The 19918-nt window shown below is 34.1% G+C and overlaps 1 protein-coding gene across 1 annotated transcript; it reads left to right on the top strand.

Moving 5' to 3' along the window:
• The first annotated feature begins 364 nt into the window (after positions 1-364).
• On the top strand, positions 365-6090 carry LOC106400937 (topless-related protein 2-like). The gene is made up of 22 exons (XM_013841341.3): positions 365-619; positions 710-889; positions 973-1086; positions 1186-1344; positions 1426-1606; positions 1701-1839; positions 1921-2033; positions 2109-2244; positions 2332-2441; positions 2551-2620; positions 2710-2780; positions 2867-3055; positions 3144-3271; positions 3360-3594; positions 3683-3841; positions 3917-4012; positions 4216-4368; positions 4454-4741; positions 4824-5048; positions 5128-5310; positions 5388-5563; positions 5638-6090. Exons 1-22 carry the CDS (start codon positions 540-542, stop codon positions 5861-5863), a joined length of 3411 nt encoding a protein of 1136 aa, XP_013696795.2. The 5' UTR covers positions 365-539; the 3' UTR covers positions 5864-6090.
• Positions 6091-19918: the final 13828 nt, after the last annotated feature.

The following is a 19918-nucleotide window of genomic DNA, read 5'->3' as shown; positions in this document are numbered from 1 at the left end:
AATAACCAGCCGACAAAATCGCGCTACGAGATGAACGGAGATACCGAGACCACGTCATCCCTCCTGACAACGTAACATGTGGCGGACGCAAGTGAACTCTGCTCAATCCAGTTCAATTCCATCTCTCGAATCCGCGTCCACTTACGAGTTATTATCATCTACTTTGCATCCCACCTTTTTCATTTAACAGATCCGCACAATAATACGCCACGTGTTATTATAGACTACCGACAGAGAGTTCTTGGATCCACACTTCCGCTTTTTCGTAGGCGTAAGCGCATCAGATAAAATCCAAGCAAAAGGATCAGACCAAACAGCGCAGATCAACGAGGATATCAGCTTATATAACAACAAGAGCGCTTATCACTGATAAGCGAGATATCTTATCAACCTTCTATCTCTGTCTCTGGGGGTCAGCCTTTATCGTTTGTAGATGGAGGAGAACAAAAAAACCCTAGAAAACCATTTCCAGACGACGACTTAAATCAAGACCCGTCTCACACGAACACACCAGATCCGAACCTCGAGAGTTTAATGAAATGTCGTCTCTGAGCAGAGAGTTAGTTTTCTTAATCCTCCAGTTCTTAGATGAAGAGAAGTTCAAGGAATCTGTTCACAAGTAAGTCTTTTTGTTCTTTCTTTGTCTGTTAAGATTTTGTGTTGGATGAGTTTTTGTAATTTTGGTTTTGATTTGTGTGTGTGTTAAAAGGCTAGAGCAGGAATCTGGGTTCTACTTTAATATAAAGTACTTTGAAGAGAAAGCTTTAGCTGGTGAGTGGGACGAAGTGGAGAAGTATCTCTCAGGGTTTACCAAAGTTGATGATAATCGTTACTCTATGAAGATTTTCTTTGAGATCAGGAAGCAAAAGTATCTCGAAGCTCTAGATCGGTAAATGGTTTATTCTTGCTTGAATTTAAAGACTAGTGTGTTCTTTCTTGAATTGATTTTACATTTGTGTGTGTTTGTTTCAGTAATGACAGAGCAAAAGCTGTTGAGATATTAGCCAAAGACTTGAAAGTCTTTGCTACCTTTAACGAGGAGCTTTACAAGGAGATCACTCAGCTTCTCACTCTTGAGAATTTCAGGTTAAGTTTTTTTTATTTAATTTTTTGTCTTTAATGGAATTGAAAGGCAGACAGACACTTTAGTGTTGAAGAGTTTGTGTGTGTTTGATAATTCCACAGGGAGAACGAGCAATTGTCGAAGTATGGTGATACAAAGTCAGCGAGGAATATAATGTACACTGAGCTGAAGAAGCTCATCGAGGCGAATCCTCTGTTTAGAGAGAAGCTAGCCTTCCCTAGCTTCAAGGCTTCTCGCCTGAGAACTTTGATTAATCAAAGGTTTATAACTAAAATGATCTTTCTTGAAAGAAAAAAAGAATTGAGTTTTAAGTGTTTAATGTTTTTATTTTGGTGTTGCAGCTTGAATTGGCAGCACCAGCTATGTAAAAACCCGAGGCCTAATCCTGACATCAAGACATTGTTCTTGGATCACTCTTGCAATGCAGCAAACGGTGGTGCTCGTGCACTCACTCCTGTGAATCTTCCTGTTGCTGCTGTTGCTAGACCTTCTAACTTTGTTCCTCTTGGTGTACATGGTGGAGTTAGGATCTCTTACTTTATCACTTCTCCCTTCTATTATAACTTAAATTTTTTAGATTTTGAGAATTGATGAAACTGTTTATGTTTGTGCACAGCCTTTTCAATCTACTCCTGCTCCAGCTCCTAATCCCAATGCTCTAGCTGGGTGGATGGGTAACCCAAATCCTGCCTCATCAGTTCCATCTGGTGTCGTGGCTTCTGCTTCTCCTTTTCCTATGCAGCAGCCAAATCAAGGTAGGTTTCATCTGTCAAGTGTTTGGATATTACCTCTTAATGGTTTGATCTAAATCTTGTTGCTGTGTTTGGTTGCAACAGTTAATGCTCTGAAACATCCTAGACCACCGTCAAACTCTCTAGGATTGATGGATTATCAGAATGCTGCTGATCACGACCAGCTCATGAGACGTTTACGGTCTGCACAAAATGAGGTAACTGCCTTGGAAGCTCTCGTGGATTTTGGAAAGTGCGTTTCTGATGTTTGAGTACTTTTGCAAAATTCACAGGTCACATATCCTTCACATTCTCATCCTCCCTCTGCGTCACTTGATGACCTCCCTAGAAATGTGGTGAGTACAATGCGCCAAGGGTCGGTGGTGATGAGCATGGATTTTCACCCTGCGCATCACACTTTGCTCGCTGGTCAGTCGATTTCTACCATGAAGAGCTTATTAGAGTTTGAGCATTTTTTTGTTGGCTCTTGTTTTTTAACATCTCTGTTACTTTTAGTTGGCGGTTCAAGCGGCGAAGTCAGCTTGTGGGAAGTTGGATCCAGAGAGAAGATCGTCACAGAGCCTTTTAAGATATGGAATATGTCAGCCTGTTCTGGTGTCCTCCAGGTTAGTATTAGCACTTAAACTAATGCAGCCTTGAGTGATATATGTTATGTTATGTCTTATGAGATGAAACTTTACTAACTAGTACTCACCTGGTAAATGTTCTTCTCAGGGTACTATTGTCAAAGAACCATCAATATCCGTCACTCGTGTAGCATGGAGCCCAGATGGCAATTTTATTGGTATGGAGATTGTTCTCATTACAACTAGGCTCAAGAAAATGTTACAAAGACACAGGGTTTGAAACTTGTGAGTCCTTTTCTGTCTGCAGGGGTTTCATTTAATAAACATCTGATTCATGTATATGCGTACCAAGGCTCAGACCTACGCCAACACCTTGAGGTATGTTTTACTCTTCTTTTCTGTACTTACCTCTCTTGTCTTTGTGGCACCAAACTTAATTAGTCTATATGTTTTCTGTGTATTAGATTGAAGCTCATGTAGGACGTGTGAATGACTTGGCGTTCGCCCACCCAAACAAGCAAATATGTATTGTGACTTGTGGGGATGACAAATTGATCAAGGTGTGGGATATAAACGGGAAGAAGCTTTACACCTTTGAAGGCCACGAGGCATCGGTTTATTCCATTTGCCCTCACCAGAAGGAAAATATTCAGGTAGAAGCAATCATCTCTTTGTTTATACAAAAACCTTAACTTCTCCTTTTTTTAATTTTATAATTTTCTTCTCTTCTTTACAATGCAGTTTATATTCTCAACGGCTCTTGATGGTAAGATCAAGGCTTGGCTCTATGATAACGTTGGTTCTCGGGTTGATTACGACGCACCAGGACAGTGGTGTACAACGATGTTGTACAGTGCTGATGGAAGCAGGTCAATACTTCTTATATGAATATGTCTCTCTGCATTAATAGAAAAGCTCTTGTAAATAGTTGAGTAACCATTTTACTGTGGTTTTCAGGTTATTTTCTTGTGGAACGAGTAAAGATGGGGACTCTTTCCTTGTTGAGTGGAATGAAAGCGAAGGTGCCCTGAAGAGGACATATCTAGGCTTTAGGAAGAAATCTAAGGGAGTTGTTCAGTTTGATACAACTCGTAACCGTTTCTTGGCTGTTGGTGAAGACAATCAAATCAAATTCTGGGACATGGATAATACTAATATGTTGACTACTGCTGAAGCTGAAGGAGGCCTTCCGGTAATGAAAATTCTTGCTCTAGCTATATTCCTCGTGGCTTCTTGTTGCCTTACACTGATTTGTAATGTACCGTTGTTGTTATCATCAGAGTCTTCCACGTTTGAGGTTCAACAAGGAAGGAAACCTTCTTGCGGTTAGTACAGCGGATAACGGATTCAAGATCCTTGCAAATGCTGATGGGCTTAGAACCTTGAGAGCATATGAAGCTCGTTCTCATGAAGCATCTAAAGCATCCATTGAGATGAAGGTTGGATTTAACTCCTTTTTACGCCGCACTAAATGAGCTTTTTTGCCCAGTTTAACTCAAGTGTCAGGGAACCAGGTATCAACTTCCGCAATGGTTTCAGCCCTGAGCCCAGTTGTTGGTAAAATTGAACACATGGACACAAGCTCTCCTGCAAGGCCCACACCAATTCCTGTATGATTAATTTTTTTTTTTTTTTTGTTCTTTATAGAAATCTCCTTATTAACTCAAGAATCCTCATCTGTCGACTGATTCCTTGACAAAACTAATTGATATGGGAATATTAGAATCATGGCCTAAGTGTATAAGGATCTTGTTTTTTTTTGTTTTGTTTACAATTTTACTGTCATCTAACTTTGATGTTGTGACATATGCAGAATGGAATTGAGGCAATGTCAAGAAGTATAGAAAAGCCAAGAAACTTGGAATCTGTTGTTGATAAGTCTAAAACCTTGGAGCTAACAGAAATTGTTGATCCCACTCAGTGCAGACAAGTGACAATGCCAGATAGCAAGGATTCTGTCAGCAAGGTTTGTTGTCCATCTCAGCTTTAAACCTTCTCATCAGTTGTCATGTTCATTATCTCAGAACTAATCTTTTGCTGATATTCTAAAGGTTGCTCGGCTTCTTTATACAAATTCCGGTGTTGGCGTATTGGCTCTGGGAGCAAATGGTGTTCAAAGACTATGGAAGTGGAGCCGCAATGAGCAGAATCCAACTGGGAAGGCAACCGCTAGTGTAACTCCACAGCATTGGCAGCCTAACAGCGGTCTCCTAATGGCAAACGATGTTTCCGAGAATCCTGAATCAGCTGTGCCGTGTATAGCGCTTTCCAAGAATGACTCTTACGTGATGTCAGCTTGTGGTGGAAAGGTTTCCTTGTTCAATATGATGACTTTCAAAGTAAGCAGTGTTAACCAAACTTCACTTCTTTGTTACTCTCTTAGAGGACGTTTCCGTATCATTTTTCACTTTTGTTTGACAGGTGATGACAACCTTCATGCCACCACCACCAGCTTCAACCTTTTTGGCGTTTCATCCTCAAGATAATAACATTATTGCAATCGGAATGGAAGACTCTAGTATCCATATCTACAACGTGAGGGTTGATGAGGTGAAAACAAAGCTGAAAGGTCACCAGAAGCACATAACCGGTCTAGCATTCTCTACCGCACTCAATACCCTCGTCTCTTCTGGTGCTGATGCTCAGGTAATAACGCATAGTTAATTTGTTTTTCTGAAGTTGCTATTTGAATCTTTGCTTACTTTTTTTTTTTTAATTATTACAGCTCTTCTTTTGGACCGCTGACACATGGGAGAAGAAGAAATCTTCAGCGATTTCACTACCACCTGGAAAAGCACCGGTGGGTGACACACGTGTTCAGTTCCACAACGACCAAATCCATCTGTTGGTTTCACATGAGACGCAGCTTGCTATTTACGATGCTACAAAGATGGAATGTATACATAAGGTGAACCAAAGAATCTTTCCTTTTTTTGTTACCTCGTCCTATCTTGAATGATAATGACGACAATGTACTTGTTGCAGTGGGTGCCACAAGAAGCTCTCTCTTCGCCCATAACCTCTGCATCTTACTCGTGCAACAGCCAGCTGGTTTACGCATCATTCGCTGATGGAAACATTGCTGTCTTTGATGCTGATTCCTTGAGACTCAGATGTCGTATTGCTCCTTCTGCTTACATGCCCCAACCAACACCCAACAGGTGAAGAAGCTTTGCTAATATAGTCTTGTGACCATTAACATTTTCTTGAACCAAATGTTATTTTTATGTGATAGTGCACCGATCATTCCACAAGTGATCACGACACATCCACAAGAACCGAACCAGTTAGCAGTTGGACTCTCTGATGGTTCAGTTAAAGTGATTGAGCCATCTGAAGCTTCGAGAAGATGGGGCGTGGGGGTTGCAGTTAATGCAGATAAAGCAGGGACAGAGAATGGACGGCCATCGAGCTCATCAGCAGCTAATAACTCAAGTTCAGATCATCAGATGCAAAGGTAAGAAGAAAAGGAAAAACAGTTTGCTGTCAGTTAAAGTTATTTGACAGAGTTTATTTTGGGTTGTAAAGTTGTGATAGCTTGTGTGCCTGTTTTTTTTGTAAATGAGATCCTTTAAATTAAATCAGTAGGGCGTATTAACAGGTTTTTTTTTTTGGTATTTGTTGGCGTTATTATAACATTAAAAAGCTTTACTCTTGAATGTACCTTTTAATATATGCTGTTTGAGTTCTGAGTGATCATAATTTATGTTAGTCATGATGTTATTATAGTCGAGGAAAGAAATAGTATGATGGTGTAAGACTGAATCAAGCTTTATATTTTTTTTGTTATGCATGTCATGGCTCGCTTTTAGCACCAGCATGCAACTAGAGCATTGTACTAATCAAAAAGTCATGTTCCCGGACAGAGTAGTTTTTTTAGAAACGAACAATGTGTATGTCCTTGAATAGGCGGCCCTAAACGCTATCTCTGCAGTTGTCAAATCAATGATGGCAACATTATCTCTCATTCCAGCTCGTTCAGATAAAACCTCAATAGAATTCACTTCACCAGACGATGATTGCTCGTCCAACACAGAGAAAGACGAGCAACTGTGCCTAGACTTTTGGCAGCATTCTTCAGATGATCTGTCACCTGAATAAACATAAAAGTTGGAATTGTACCTTAAAACTTCCTTGTGCTCAACCCAACCCACAAGTGAAGCAGAAGAAGAACATGTAAACTTCCAAAAGGCGTTGTAGTATGGGCAACCCAACAGCAAGCGTCATTCCAGAGCCTGTCTCAACAGCACCAATAACATCCTATATGGTCCAAAGATGAGCCATAGATTAAAAAAGAATGTAGCTTACTAATAGAAGATAAAGTCGTGTGGTAGTGACAAGAATGTGGTGACGGAATAACAAAAGCTCAAACATCGGCATAAACTAAGGAATGTCAAAGAGCGAGCATAAGAAAAAAGTAGCAGGATGTACAGAATAATCCAACGAAAGTATATTAAAGTTTTAAATATTCGAAAGTTTCTAGTGAACATGAAAATGGTCCAACAGGAAGACATGATGCAGCTCAATTGTTTAACCTTCTTAAGTTGTCTTTCAAATGGAGATAGTTCGAGATTTTAATCAAACCAAAGCTACACACCACAGCGTTTTATCTAATGATACTAGTGAAAGACCACTGCTAAGTGATTCCTTCCAAATCTTTAATCTCTAACCGAAGTTTGGTTAACTTAAATTAATTCAAATCGAATAATTAGGGCTCGGACAGACCCCTGTCACTTGGAGAACACGGAAACAGAAAATAGTAAGCTCGTCATTCTAGTTCGAGAGTGAATCGAAACCTTTTTATCTATTTCCGTAATCCATATTATTGCACGCTTTTAGCAGTCATAATTGCTAAAGAAGTGATGACTGATTAGCATTAGCATGCAATTGGAGCATTGATTACTGATTAGTGCTAAATTCAAAAAAGTAGTCCAACTGTTTTTGACTTTTCATTCCAAATCTCACAAGCAACCGGTAATTATCATGGATCTGGCCGTAATCTATGGCTCGTTTGAAGAAAAAAAAACACATAAAATTTATTCGTCTCGCATGGCTTGAAACAATGTGTTTTCAACATTGAGTAGTAACTTTATGATATATATAAAAGACTTGAGAGAGAAGGTAGGTGTGAAATGTAATTAAGGAGTGGGGTCTCTTCCGCCAACCACACAAGGGATCCGAGGAACAGAATCAAAACTTTCAACACATATTAAAGCTAATCTATTTTAACGCTATTTTTGCTTATTTATTTACACATGCAAGGAACTACTTTCTCTTTTGGGCAAGAAGTTAGTAAGGCTGTTTTGTTGATTGTATGTTGGAATATCGTAGTCGTCTCTATATGAATCAGCTGAGCTAAGCTAACTACTAGCGTGTGGGTTTATAAATAGTTCGGTTCACCAAATTTATTAAGTTAATTTTGGGTGTGTCAAATCCAGAGACGCGCTTAAATTTTTAGGATCCAAATGGTAAATGCTGAACGACAGCAATGCGATCCGTAAAAAAAAAAGATTACATCACTACAATGATTTTTAAAATCTCTAAATAAATAAGTTGATCAATCTAAATATATAATAAATTTTTATTAAACTAACCATAAATTAATTATTAATGTTCTTCATTCTTTCCATAAATAAAAATTACAAAAAATTTCTAATGTGACTAAAGTATATATGATAATTAATGATTTTGAATAATAAATATTTGATAAAAATTAGTGTATCCTCTATCATTTTTTTCAATTTGAACTTATTAAAATAAATTAAACAACCACATTAACCATATAATAAAAATTTATATTTCCGTTTATGTTATATTTTGAATTTTTGAAAATGACTATAAATTACTAAAATTGTTAAAAGTCTCGCATTAAATTTTTTGTGAACCATAGTTTAAATTTTTTATTACAAGATTCAAATGATTACAAAATCATATAAGTATGAAATCTCATTTAATAAATATTAAGATTAAATATAAATATAATTTAAATTAAACTATATACCATATAAAATATAAATTTTTTTTTTTTGAAATTTCCTTTGAAATATTTTTTTGATAATAGCTTTGAAAAAATATTGACAACTTAATATTTAAATTTTGCATTGATTTTATAATTTTTGTTATAAAAAGATACAAATGATAAAAAAACAATATAAGTAGACAAAATTATTTAATAAATATCGATATTAAAATATACTATATATCTATGTTAATCTCATTTAATTTAGTTATAGAACATATAAAATAGAAAAAGTGTTTGTTAGGATAAATAAATTTTATTTATATGTTCACATCAATTTAATAATATACGCAATAGTTACTGATTTTATAAAATATTTATTATATATTTATTATTTCATAATATGTAAAAAAAATATATAACAAGTAAAAATAATGTATATATAATATTCATCTCGTGTAAGGCGCATGTCTTAACTTAGTGTATATATTTGTTACTGTTAAAAGCAGTGCTGTACTTCTACTTACCATGGGGACCCTTAATGCCATAAGCCAAAAATATAGTTTCATGTTAAACACTTTCTAATAAATAAATTATACATTTGGAACATTTTCAAAGCATTTTAAACTATTTAATAATAGTAAATTATAAAAATTCGAAGAAATTAATGTGTTAATTAAATTTTGATTGGCTAAAACTTATGATATATAGTTAAACACAAAATCATGTATTTATAACTAAAATTTAATTTATTTTATTAATATGTGTGAAAACTCAAAAACATACCTTGTTTACGGATGGAGTAAATTGTAAATATGCCATGTAAGTTTTATATGCCCTAAACCATGGTTTTTTTGGTTAATATGCACGGCTTGCTCAAATCCCTTAGACTGAAGAACTGATATCCATATTTTTCTTTTTACTTCAAGATTTCGAATGACAAGATTGCTCTGATTTTCAGTCTTTTCACATGCATTCCAAGGTTAGTTTGGTTATGAGTATAAAGTATTTATATTAGTATTGTATGCAAACGCCTTTCATAAAGCGTAAACGGTATTTAGAATGTCTTGTTTAAGTATTTTAGTTCAAGTATATTTGTTAATACTAGAGATGGATTCGGATACCGGTTCTTACATTTTTATGTATTGATAGTTTTTTCGTAATTAGTGTTATATATTTTAGATGGATCGTAATATAACTAATTGTATTCAAAAGACCTAGATTGAATCAGGTTTATTTTTGGTACAAATATCATAATCCGTTTCAGATACATTTGTTATTTAGATATTTTTTGGTTCCTATACATCAGAACCGAACTCATCCAGACCCAGAAAGACCAAACTCAAAACCTACACATAAATTTATAATATTCAACCGAGCCAAATTTCAAAACAAAAAAAAAACGATACCAGAAAAGAACAATTCATACCTAAATGGATAGCCAATATTTTGCCTAACTGATTTTATAAATTAATAAAAATGACTATTTATATGTGTTTGGCTAAATCAAATGAAATCGAAAGAGTTTTTTATTTAATAAAATAATTATATGAAGTGGAAAATTTAGTGACAATAAATATAATACATTTTTATTATTTTGATTAACTTATATTTTTTTACAAAACATGTATTTGAATTACGTTTTTGGCTGCGTAATTTTTCACCGATTGAAACTAAAATAAAAAAATAAAAAGTTTTAGTAAAACAAACTAAACCAAACGTTTAACCACATGCAAAATCCAGTTATTTTACATTTTTGATTATATAATTGGCACAAAGTTAATATTGTTTAACTAATAAATAAAAATATGCACTATTATTATTATGGTAATATAATTAATGATGTGATGTATTATTAAAGTAATATAATTAATGAAATTGTTAAACTGAGTTAAATATGAAAAGATAATTAATGTAATTATTTTAATAAAATTACAATATATTTTTTTATACTGTTATCTATGTTTTCAAAAAAATTTCGTTTATACTACTATTCATGTTTTCAAACATTACCAAAATATATTTTAATTTTAATAATATAGATAACTCTTTTTGGGCAGAAGAACATGTCATATTGTCATATGATATACTATCTCACACATTTGAGGCGTTAATTAATGCATGCAATTAGGACTGGACATTTTATCCGTTAAATTTGATTCGATTCGTTATTCGTTTCGATTCGATCCAAAAATTCTGGATATCCGTAAACCTTCGAAGCAAAGCAAATACTAAAAATTAATATCCGTTAAAATCGAAGCAAATCACAAATATTAAAATTTTGGGAAGCGGATATCTGATCCGATCCGACAATATATAAATACATGTATATCTTGATTATATTTAAAGTTTTAAATGTATAAATTATATAATTATTATTCTAACATATGATTTGACAAATTATATTCACATTATTACTTATATAAAAGTATTATATGAAAGGAAGTGAAAAAATTTATGACAACTATAACTTTTTTTTAAGTTTTGTCTTATTATAATTGTTAACTAAGTTTAAAAAATTTACAAAATATGTAGCTTCATTACTTCTTTTAATTTTTATATTATATATCATGCAAAAAAATATTTTACAAAACAAATTTGTATACAAATTTTTAAGATTATTTGTATAAATCAAAACATATGAGATATTCGTAAGTATTCGTAAATATCCGCAAATATCTATTTATTTTTCGGATATCCGTTTTTCCGAATATCCGTATTTTTCTGGAGCAAAGCAAATCGAAAAATTAGATATCCGTGACATACAAAGCAAATTACAAATACCTTCAAAAACCTGGATATCCGATATTTTTTGTATATGCAATGACTGAGTTTGTAAGAGTAAAGTCGGGAACAAGTGGTAAGAAAAAATATTACAGAAGTATTACATTATTGTTTTGAAATTTAGACAGCTAAGGTTGCATCCAAGAAGGCAAAAAGAATGATAAATTTATCAACTGATAATATCGGAAAATTAAAATTCCAAATTGTTATGGAAGCGCCGTATTGCAAACGGGGGAGGCGCAGAATTTGTTGACTTTAATATCATTATGGATCCCGCTGTCACTATGCATGCACAGTAACTTTACTTTTTCATTTCTATATAAACGATCGTTTCGATCGTTTGTAAAACACACCATCCTTCTCCTTCTAATAACACATCCTCTCTTCTTATCAGTGTTATCTTCTTCGTACGGGTATAAAATTTTGCCCTTATTTAAATTTCTGCGATACAATAAAATTCCAGTTCTTTTTATAACACGTTATCAGCACGATCACTCTGCGATTCGGTAAAATTTATTTGTATCATTTATATCCTGTTATAATGGTCGGTATACCGCCTCTACTATTATTTATATCATGTTATAATGGCCGGAATACCGCCTATATTATTTACTAGTAATTTAATTTATTTATTGGTCGGCCGAGCCGCCTTATATTCTGTTTATTATTTATTGGTCGGCCGAGCCGCCTTATATTCTGTTTATTATTTATTGGTCGGCCGAGCCGCCTTATATTCTGTTTTTTATTAATTGGTCGGCCGAGCCGCCGTATAATTTATTTATTACTCTGCATTGATCGGCTGAGCCGTCGCATGATTTGTTGTCATAACATAAATATTTCATTGCCATAATTTTTACTTTTATGAAATTTTATAGATTTGATTGACTGTTTAATACGATATTTTCAGACTGATTTTTAGTGCACTCGATTTAACCCCAACGGTCACAAAGAAATTTTTTCAAAATTTCTCCTTTCTCCAACGGTCATGAACAGTAATTTTCATCTATAAATACAACTCATTTTCACTCCATTTCATCATCCAAAACATTTCATCTTCTCTCAAAAAAAAAAAATTCAAATCGCTCTCCTCCGATTTCTCATTTCAAGAAAGATGATTCGCGCACTTTTGTTTTTATGTGCCATTTTTATTTGTGTTTCTATTTATGGTTTATTCGTTGGAGAATTTACTCCGAGTGAATTTAAGATGAATATCGGTTTAATTTTCTTTACATCGCTTCTCCTTGTAATTGCTTGCATGATTAATGTAAACGGTTCCTTTTAATATTAATAATATTCTAATAATTTTGTGCTTCAGAAATTCAAATGGCAAAAATCGAGAAACTTCAGTTTCCGGCATTGGAAGTGACTGGGACAAACTACACGGCATGGTTTACAAATATGGAGCTTCATCTAGATTCCGAGGAAATACTCGGAACAATAAAAGACGGCAATACATCAACCTCTCATGAAAAGGCTAAGGCCGTGATATTTCTGAGAAGGCATCTAGATGAAAATCTTACGCATGATTATGCGAGAACCAAAGATCCCTTAGATCTTTGGAAAGCTCTGAAGGAGAGGTTTGATAACCAAAAGAAAATTACTCTCCCCCATGCACTCGATGAGTGGAAAAATCTACGATTTCAAGATTTTGAAAAAGTGGAAACGTACAATTCCGCTATATTGAGAATAGCGGCGCAATTAGATTATTGCGGTAAGCCTGTCTCGGAAGCAGAAATGCTCGAGCAAACTTACCAAACGTTCCACAAAAATCATTATGTTCTACAAGAACAATATAGAAATTGTGGGTATACGAGGTTCTCTGAACTCGTTGTGGCGCTTATAATAGCGGAGAGAAATAATGAACTCCTCATCAAAAACCACAATGTCCGACCCACGGGAACCAAAGCATTTCCTGAGGTAAATGCAACGGATATAAAAAATCCGGAAAAAGGAAATTATTCCTATCGTGGGCGTGGTCGTGGCCGTGGTCACAATCGTGGTTTTGGTCGTGGTCGTGGTCGTGGTTATCGATTTAACCGCAACCATGAAAGGAGTAACAACCCAAGAGGAAGGGGATCCAACACATGGAATCGATCTGATCGGGTAAAAGGAAAAGAAACCCAAGAAAACTCTACTCATAAAAATGAGAACGTCTGTTACAGATGTGGATCGAAGGGACACTGGTCTCAAGTATGTCGAACTCCTCGGCATCTATGCCAATTGTACCAAGAATCTATTAAAGGCAAGGCAAAGGAAGTAAATCTCAATGAACACCTTGTGGGTACAACATCGACATACCTCGAATCCTCTGACTTTATGGGAGATTTCGACGAGGCCACTCATCAAAATAATTGAAGTGCTTGTACTGATCAAGCTTAATAATGCCTAGTGATGCCATAAAATATTATGTATTTCACTTTCAAAATAATGTTGTATTTCAAAATATCTAATGTATAATTATTGTGTACTTGTTATTGATGCATAATATGTTTACTTATGAAAGTTTATTTTCTTTATTGATATTAACTGTGTGTTACAGAAATGGATAAGAAAGCAAATGGAACAACAACTAAGCAAATTGGTAGAGAAGTTTGCATACCAGATAGTGGCACAACGCACACTATACTGAAGGATAAGAGATATTTCTCTACTTTAAAGTCAGTAAAAATGACTATAAACACAATATCAGGTCCTACAGACCTGATCGAAGGAATTGGCAAGGCGAACTTTATGTTGCCTAATGGAACAAAGTTTTCCATAGATAATGTCTTATATTCTCCAAATTCCAAGAGAAATTTGTTGAGTTTCAAAGATATGTTGAGTTTCAAAGATATATACCGTCAAGCGTATAACACTCAGTCTGCAACTGAGAATGGAAAGAAGTATTTGTATATAACTTCTGAAAAATCAGGCAAAGGCCTTGTACTGGAAAAATTTCCAGAGCTTCATTCTGGATTGCATCACACTTATATTGATGCTATAGAATCACATCTTGTGATAAAAAGAAATCCAGAAGATGTTACATTATGGCATGATCGCCTTGGTCATCCAGGCACTACAATGATGCGAAAAATCATTGAAAGCTCACATGGTCATTCAATAAAAACCCAAGATATATACCAAAGTAATAAAATGACATGTGATGCGTGTGCTCTTGGGAAATTAATCATAAGACCATCACCAACCAAAATTGACAAAGAATCACCAAAGTTTTTGGAAAGAATCCAAGGTGATATTTGTGGACCAATACATCCACCGTGTGGACCATTCTACTACTTTATGGTATTAATCGATGCATCGAGTAGATGGTCACATGTTTGTTTGTTATCATCTCGAAATATGGCATTTGCGAGATTTCTAACTCAGATAATCAAATTAAGAGCACAGTTCTCAGATTATCCAATTAAAAGAGTTAGATTAGATAACGCTGGTGAATTCACATCCCAAGCTTTTAATGATTATTGTATGGTATCAGGGATTGAAGTAGAGCATTCTGTTGCTCATGTTCATACACAAAATGGTTTGGCAGAATCATTAATTAAACGGCTGCAACTAATTGCAAGGCCATTGATCATGAGATCAAAACTCCCAACCTCTGTATGGGGACATGCTATTTTGCATGCAGAAGCACTAATTCGGATAAGACCAAGTGCATACCATAGATATTCCCCATTACAGTTAGCATTTGGAAAAGAACCAAATATCTCTCATCTAAAAATCTTTGGTTGTGCGGTTTATATTCCAATAGCACCACCGCAACGTACAAAGATGGGACCGCAAAGACGGTTGGAAATATATATTGGCTATGATTCTCCATCAATAATAAGATACCTAGAACCACAAACTGGTGATGTGTTTACGGCACGATTTGCCGATTGTCATTTCAATGAGAAAGAATTCCCAACTCTAGGGGGAGACAATAAACAAGTAGGAAAAGAGATCAAATGGAGTGTACCATCGTTATTACACCTTGATCCTCCTACGAAACAGTCAGAACTAGAAGTTCGACGTATCATGCATTTACAAAATATAGCAAATCAGCTACCTGATGCATTTGCTGATACCAAAATGGTAACTAAATCACATATACCCGCTGCAAATACTCCTGCTCGTATTGAAATACCACAAAATGGTGGAACGGCAGTTGATACACGTGAATCAGGAACACGTTTAAAGCGCGGTAGACCTATTGGTTCAAAGGATAAACTTCCTAGAAAACGTAAGGAATGTGAAAAGCATGATACTCCCAAAATAACAGAAAATATTTTGGACGAAGAAAATTGTGAATCTAACGACAATATAAAGCATCTTGAATCTGAAGGAAATCATGAGATTTCTATCAATTACATCCATAATGGAAAGATATGGAAACGAAATGAGATGGATGATATTGATGACGTTTTCTCATACCTTTTAGCAAAGGAAATAAATGAAGAAAACGAAGATCCAGAACCAAAGTCTGTATATGAATGTCAAAAGAGACATGACTGGATAAAATGGAAAGATGCAATTCAAGTCGAATTAGATTCGCTTAACAAACGAAATGTATTCGGACCTATTGTGCTCACACCCAAAGATGTAAAACCTGTTGGGTACAAATGGGTGTTTGTCCGAAAAAGAAATGAGAAAAACGAGATTACAAGATACAAAGCTCGTCTCGTAGCCCAAGGTTTCTCTCAAAGGCCAGGAATTGATTATGAGGAAACTTATTCTCCTGTCATGGACGCAATCACATTTAGATTCCTGATGAGCCTAGCGGCCAATGAAAATTTAGAAATGCGTCTCATGGATGTCGTTACGGCATATTTATATGGATCATTAGATACTGATATCTATATGAGAATCCCAGATGGATTTAAAATGCCAGAAACGTTAAGTTCCAAACCTAAAGAGTTATGTGCAATAAAATTGCAAAGATCATTATATGGGTTAAAACAATCTGGACGAATGTGGTATAATCGTCTCAGCGAACACTTAACAAAAGAAGGATACACGAATGATCCTATATGCCCTTGTGTTTTCATAAAAAAAACAACATCCGGATTTGTGATAATCGCGGTGTACGTTGATGATCTTAATATTATTGGAACTCAAAACGAAATCCAAAAGGCATCAAACTATCTGAAAGGAGAATTTGAGATGAAAGATCTCGGCCAGACAAAATATTGTCTAGGATTACAAATTGAGCATTCTCGAAAGGGTATATTTGTACACCAGTCTACATATACCAAACGAGTATTGAAACGCTTTAACATGGATAAAGCAACTCCTCTTAGCACCCCGATGGTCGTTAGATCACTTAATGTTGAAAATGATCCGTTTCGACCATCTGAGGAAAATGAAGAAATACTTGGTCCTGAAACTCCATACTTAAGTGCAATTGGAGCTCTTATGTATCTTGCAAATTGTACTCGACCTGACATATCTTTTGCCATTAATCTTTTAGCGAGATTCAGTTCGTCTCCTACGCGAAGACATTGGAATGGAATTAAACATGTCTTTCGTTACCTTCAAGGAACAACTGATTTAGGCTTGTTTTATCCTAAAAGTTCAAAAGGTCAAATGATTGGTTTTGCAGATGCAGGTTATTTGTCAGATCCACACAAAGCTCGATCCCAGACAGGATATGTTTTTACAATTGGAGGCACCGCCATATCTTGGCGTTCTCAGAAGCAGACACTTGTTGCTACTTCTTCAAATCACGCTGAGATCATTGCACTCCATGAAGCAAGTAGAGAATGTGTATGGCTAAGATCAATAAGCCGACACATCTGTTCAAGCAGTGGGATTGACGAAAATACGGAGCCAACTATTCTATATGAAGATAACGCGGCATGTGTTGCTCAAACGAAGGAAGGATATATCAAAAGCGATAGAACCAAACATATACCTCCGAAGTTCTTCTCATATACTCAAGAGCTCGAGAAGAATAAAGAGATTGAAGTAAGATATGTTCGATCATGCGACAATGCAGCCGACCTCTTCACAAAATCACTCCCTACCTCGGTATTCAGAAAACACATCCATAACATTGGAATGCGTCATCAGAAGGATCTATGACTGCTTATTCGAGGGGAAGCTTACGTAGTTGTACTCTTTTTACCTTACTATAGTTTTTCCCATTGGGTTTTCCTGGAAAGGTTTTTAACGAGGCAACAAAGACGTTAAGCGAGAGTGGATAGTGACACCGGTCCCCAAGGGGGAGTGTTATGGAAGCGCCGTATTGCAAACGGGGGAGGCGCAGAATTTGTTGACTTTAATATCATTATGGATTCCGCTGTCACTATGCATGCACAGTAACTTTACTTTTTCATTTCTATATAAACGATCGTTTCGATCGTTTGTAAAACACACCATCCTTCTCCTTCTAATAACACATCCTCTCTTCTTATCAGTGTTATCTTCTTCGTACGGATATAAAATTTTGCTCTTATTTAAATTTCTGCGATACAATAAAATTTCAGTTCCTTTTATAACACAAATTGATATTTAGTAATATTAGTTGCTTTTTTGGAACTTATTGATCACGGGAAAATGGCCTGGCACAATTATAGTGACCACACGACGTAAAACTAAAAGATAATAATTTTGTTTCTTAGATATTGACATAAGTATAACCCGGCATAAGTATATGACCCGCCTCGTTTCATAAGATTCCAACAAATATGACAGAGACCTTGTAACTGATTACTAATTGATAACTTATAATATATGATGAAGACGTGTTTTTGAACTTAAAAACTTTAAAATTCTACGTGGTTTAATTTGTAAATACTAAATAGAGTAAACGTGAAGACCATTATTTCATACTCGGGAAGATTCTCTATACCTTTTTTATAATCCAAATCAATTAAGAAAATATAACAACATACTATTAGTGATGTATATTTATAGTCAACAGAAAATCTAATCAAATCATATCTTAACAAGTGCAATTAATCTGGTATTCCCCTCGATTATTTTTGTTTCCTAAAAATAGAAAAATGTTTGTTTGATTTGATACAAATGTATTAAAATTTTAAATCTTGTAATAAAAATAGGTGTGGAAATTAAAATTAAAATGTGTGGAAGCAGCATTAGCATATGTGGTTTTGTGGAAAATGATCTGTCAAAACCAGGCTGGCACTTCCCTCCGATGATTGCTTGTGGGTCCCGTTGTCTCACTGTCTTAGTTAAAGCACATGCGCTACTGCTTACGTGTCTTCTTTACATAGTGAGATTCTTAAATTAAAAAATTGTTTCTTAATTTTTAATTAAAAAAATTAAGAAATTCATCCTAAGAATCTGAATTAATCATGCTCTTATATACTAAATCATAAGTTACCTATCAAATTAAATACCGACACATGAAATTTATTTACAAGAAAATAATGCCCATTTAAGAAAAAAAAATTCAGGTCTCGATTTTAAAAACCGCAAATACCTAAATTCCTAAATTTTCTCACAATATCACCACTATGTTTAAGATAAAATCACGATCAGAAACTGCTTTATTTTCTATTTACCTTTTAATTTTATTTATTTTACTTTTTTTTAACCTAGATTCTATTCTCTTCTTCATATCTTCATTCTCCTTCCGTCGACTTCTTTTCCTTCTCCTTCTCTACAGTTCTTCCTCTGAACAAAAACAAATTTCACACATATTTATTACTACACTTATTTTAATAATTTTTAAATAATTATTTTACATGTTTTCTTATAAAAGAGTGTATTAGAGGATTTTAAAAACTTTTGTAAGTCTATTATAAAAAAACAACTGTTTTATATACATGTTTAGTTTCATGGTTTTTATTACATTAATTTTAAGTAAATTTATTTTAAGAAGACTTAATTACAAAATAAACACATATAAAACTGATGAATCAGATATAATATTTCTAGGTGGTATGCAGCTCCAAAAAATGTGTTTAAATAAGTTCAATTATTATTAACCAAAAAATAAAACTATTACGATTTTTTAAAGATAAGTTAAATAGCAGAAAAGTTTTCCAATGCTTTAGCACAGGGTGATAATACTAGTTTACACTAAATCATAGTAATATAATTTTTGAATAAGCCTAACTGTTCTTCTTTTATATATAAAACAAAATTGATTAGTTTGTAGTGTAAACCCACATCTCCTTTTTACGAAAATAATAATTTTAATTTATTGTTAGGATAAATAACTAGAAAGTTTGGAAATACTTGTCTGTGCTTAACTTACTTACTCTCATGTCAGTGAATCTCATGTCTATTATTAATAGAAAAACATTTAAAAAGTTATAACACGTAATTTGTATTAATTAAAAAAATATTACGTTGAGTTAACACGTAACTAAAATGCTAATTTTTTTTACGTGGCGGCTTGAAAATCAATTGATAATTTTATTAGTCTAAAATTAAATTGCTAAGGAATGTTATATTATATAGTATGTCTATTATGGACCACTCATTTATCAAATTAAATTATCTCCTTAAATAAAACCTACGGAATTACCTAATGTGATTAAAATATATATGACAATTAATGATTTTAAATAATAAAAATTTGCTAACAATCTGTATACTTTCTATAATTCTTGTTTAATTATTTATTATTAAATAAATTACATAATTACATTAATCATATAATAAATGTTTAGATTTTTTTTATATGTTGTATTTTGAATTTTTCAAAACGAGTATAAATTACTAAAATTGTTAAAAGTCTCACATAAACTTTTGTGATCAATGTTTAATTTTTTTTCTATAATAAGATACAGTGATTATAAAATCATATGAATAAATAATTTTA

The sequence above is a fragment of the Brassica napus genome, chromosome C5, assembly GCF_020379485.1.
Source record: "Brassica napus cultivar Da-Ae chromosome C5, Da-Ae, whole genome shotgun sequence".
In the NCBI taxonomy this organism is placed as follows: Eukaryota; Viridiplantae; Streptophyta; class Magnoliopsida; order Brassicales; family Brassicaceae; genus Brassica; species Brassica napus.
Note: the sequence above shows the minus strand (reverse complement) of the source record. Positions and strands in the feature narration are given on the sequence as shown.

What these genes read in the sequence shown, in the direction of transcription:
- LOC106400937 (XM_013841341.3), top strand. Translation starts at nt 540, where the DNA reads ATGTCGTCTCTGAGCAGAGAGTTAGTTTTCTTAATCCTCCAGTTCTTA. An exon ending in ACCTACGCCAACACCTTGAG is followed by an intron (nt 2,781 to 2,866) that starts GTATGTTTTACT and finishes TCTGTGTATTAG; the next exon opens with ATTGAAGCTCATGTAGGACG. An exon ending in AAGCATCCATTGAGATGAAG is followed by an intron (nt 3,842 to 3,916) that starts GTTGGATTTAAC and finishes TCAGGGAACCAG; the next exon opens with GTATCAACTTCCGCAATGGT.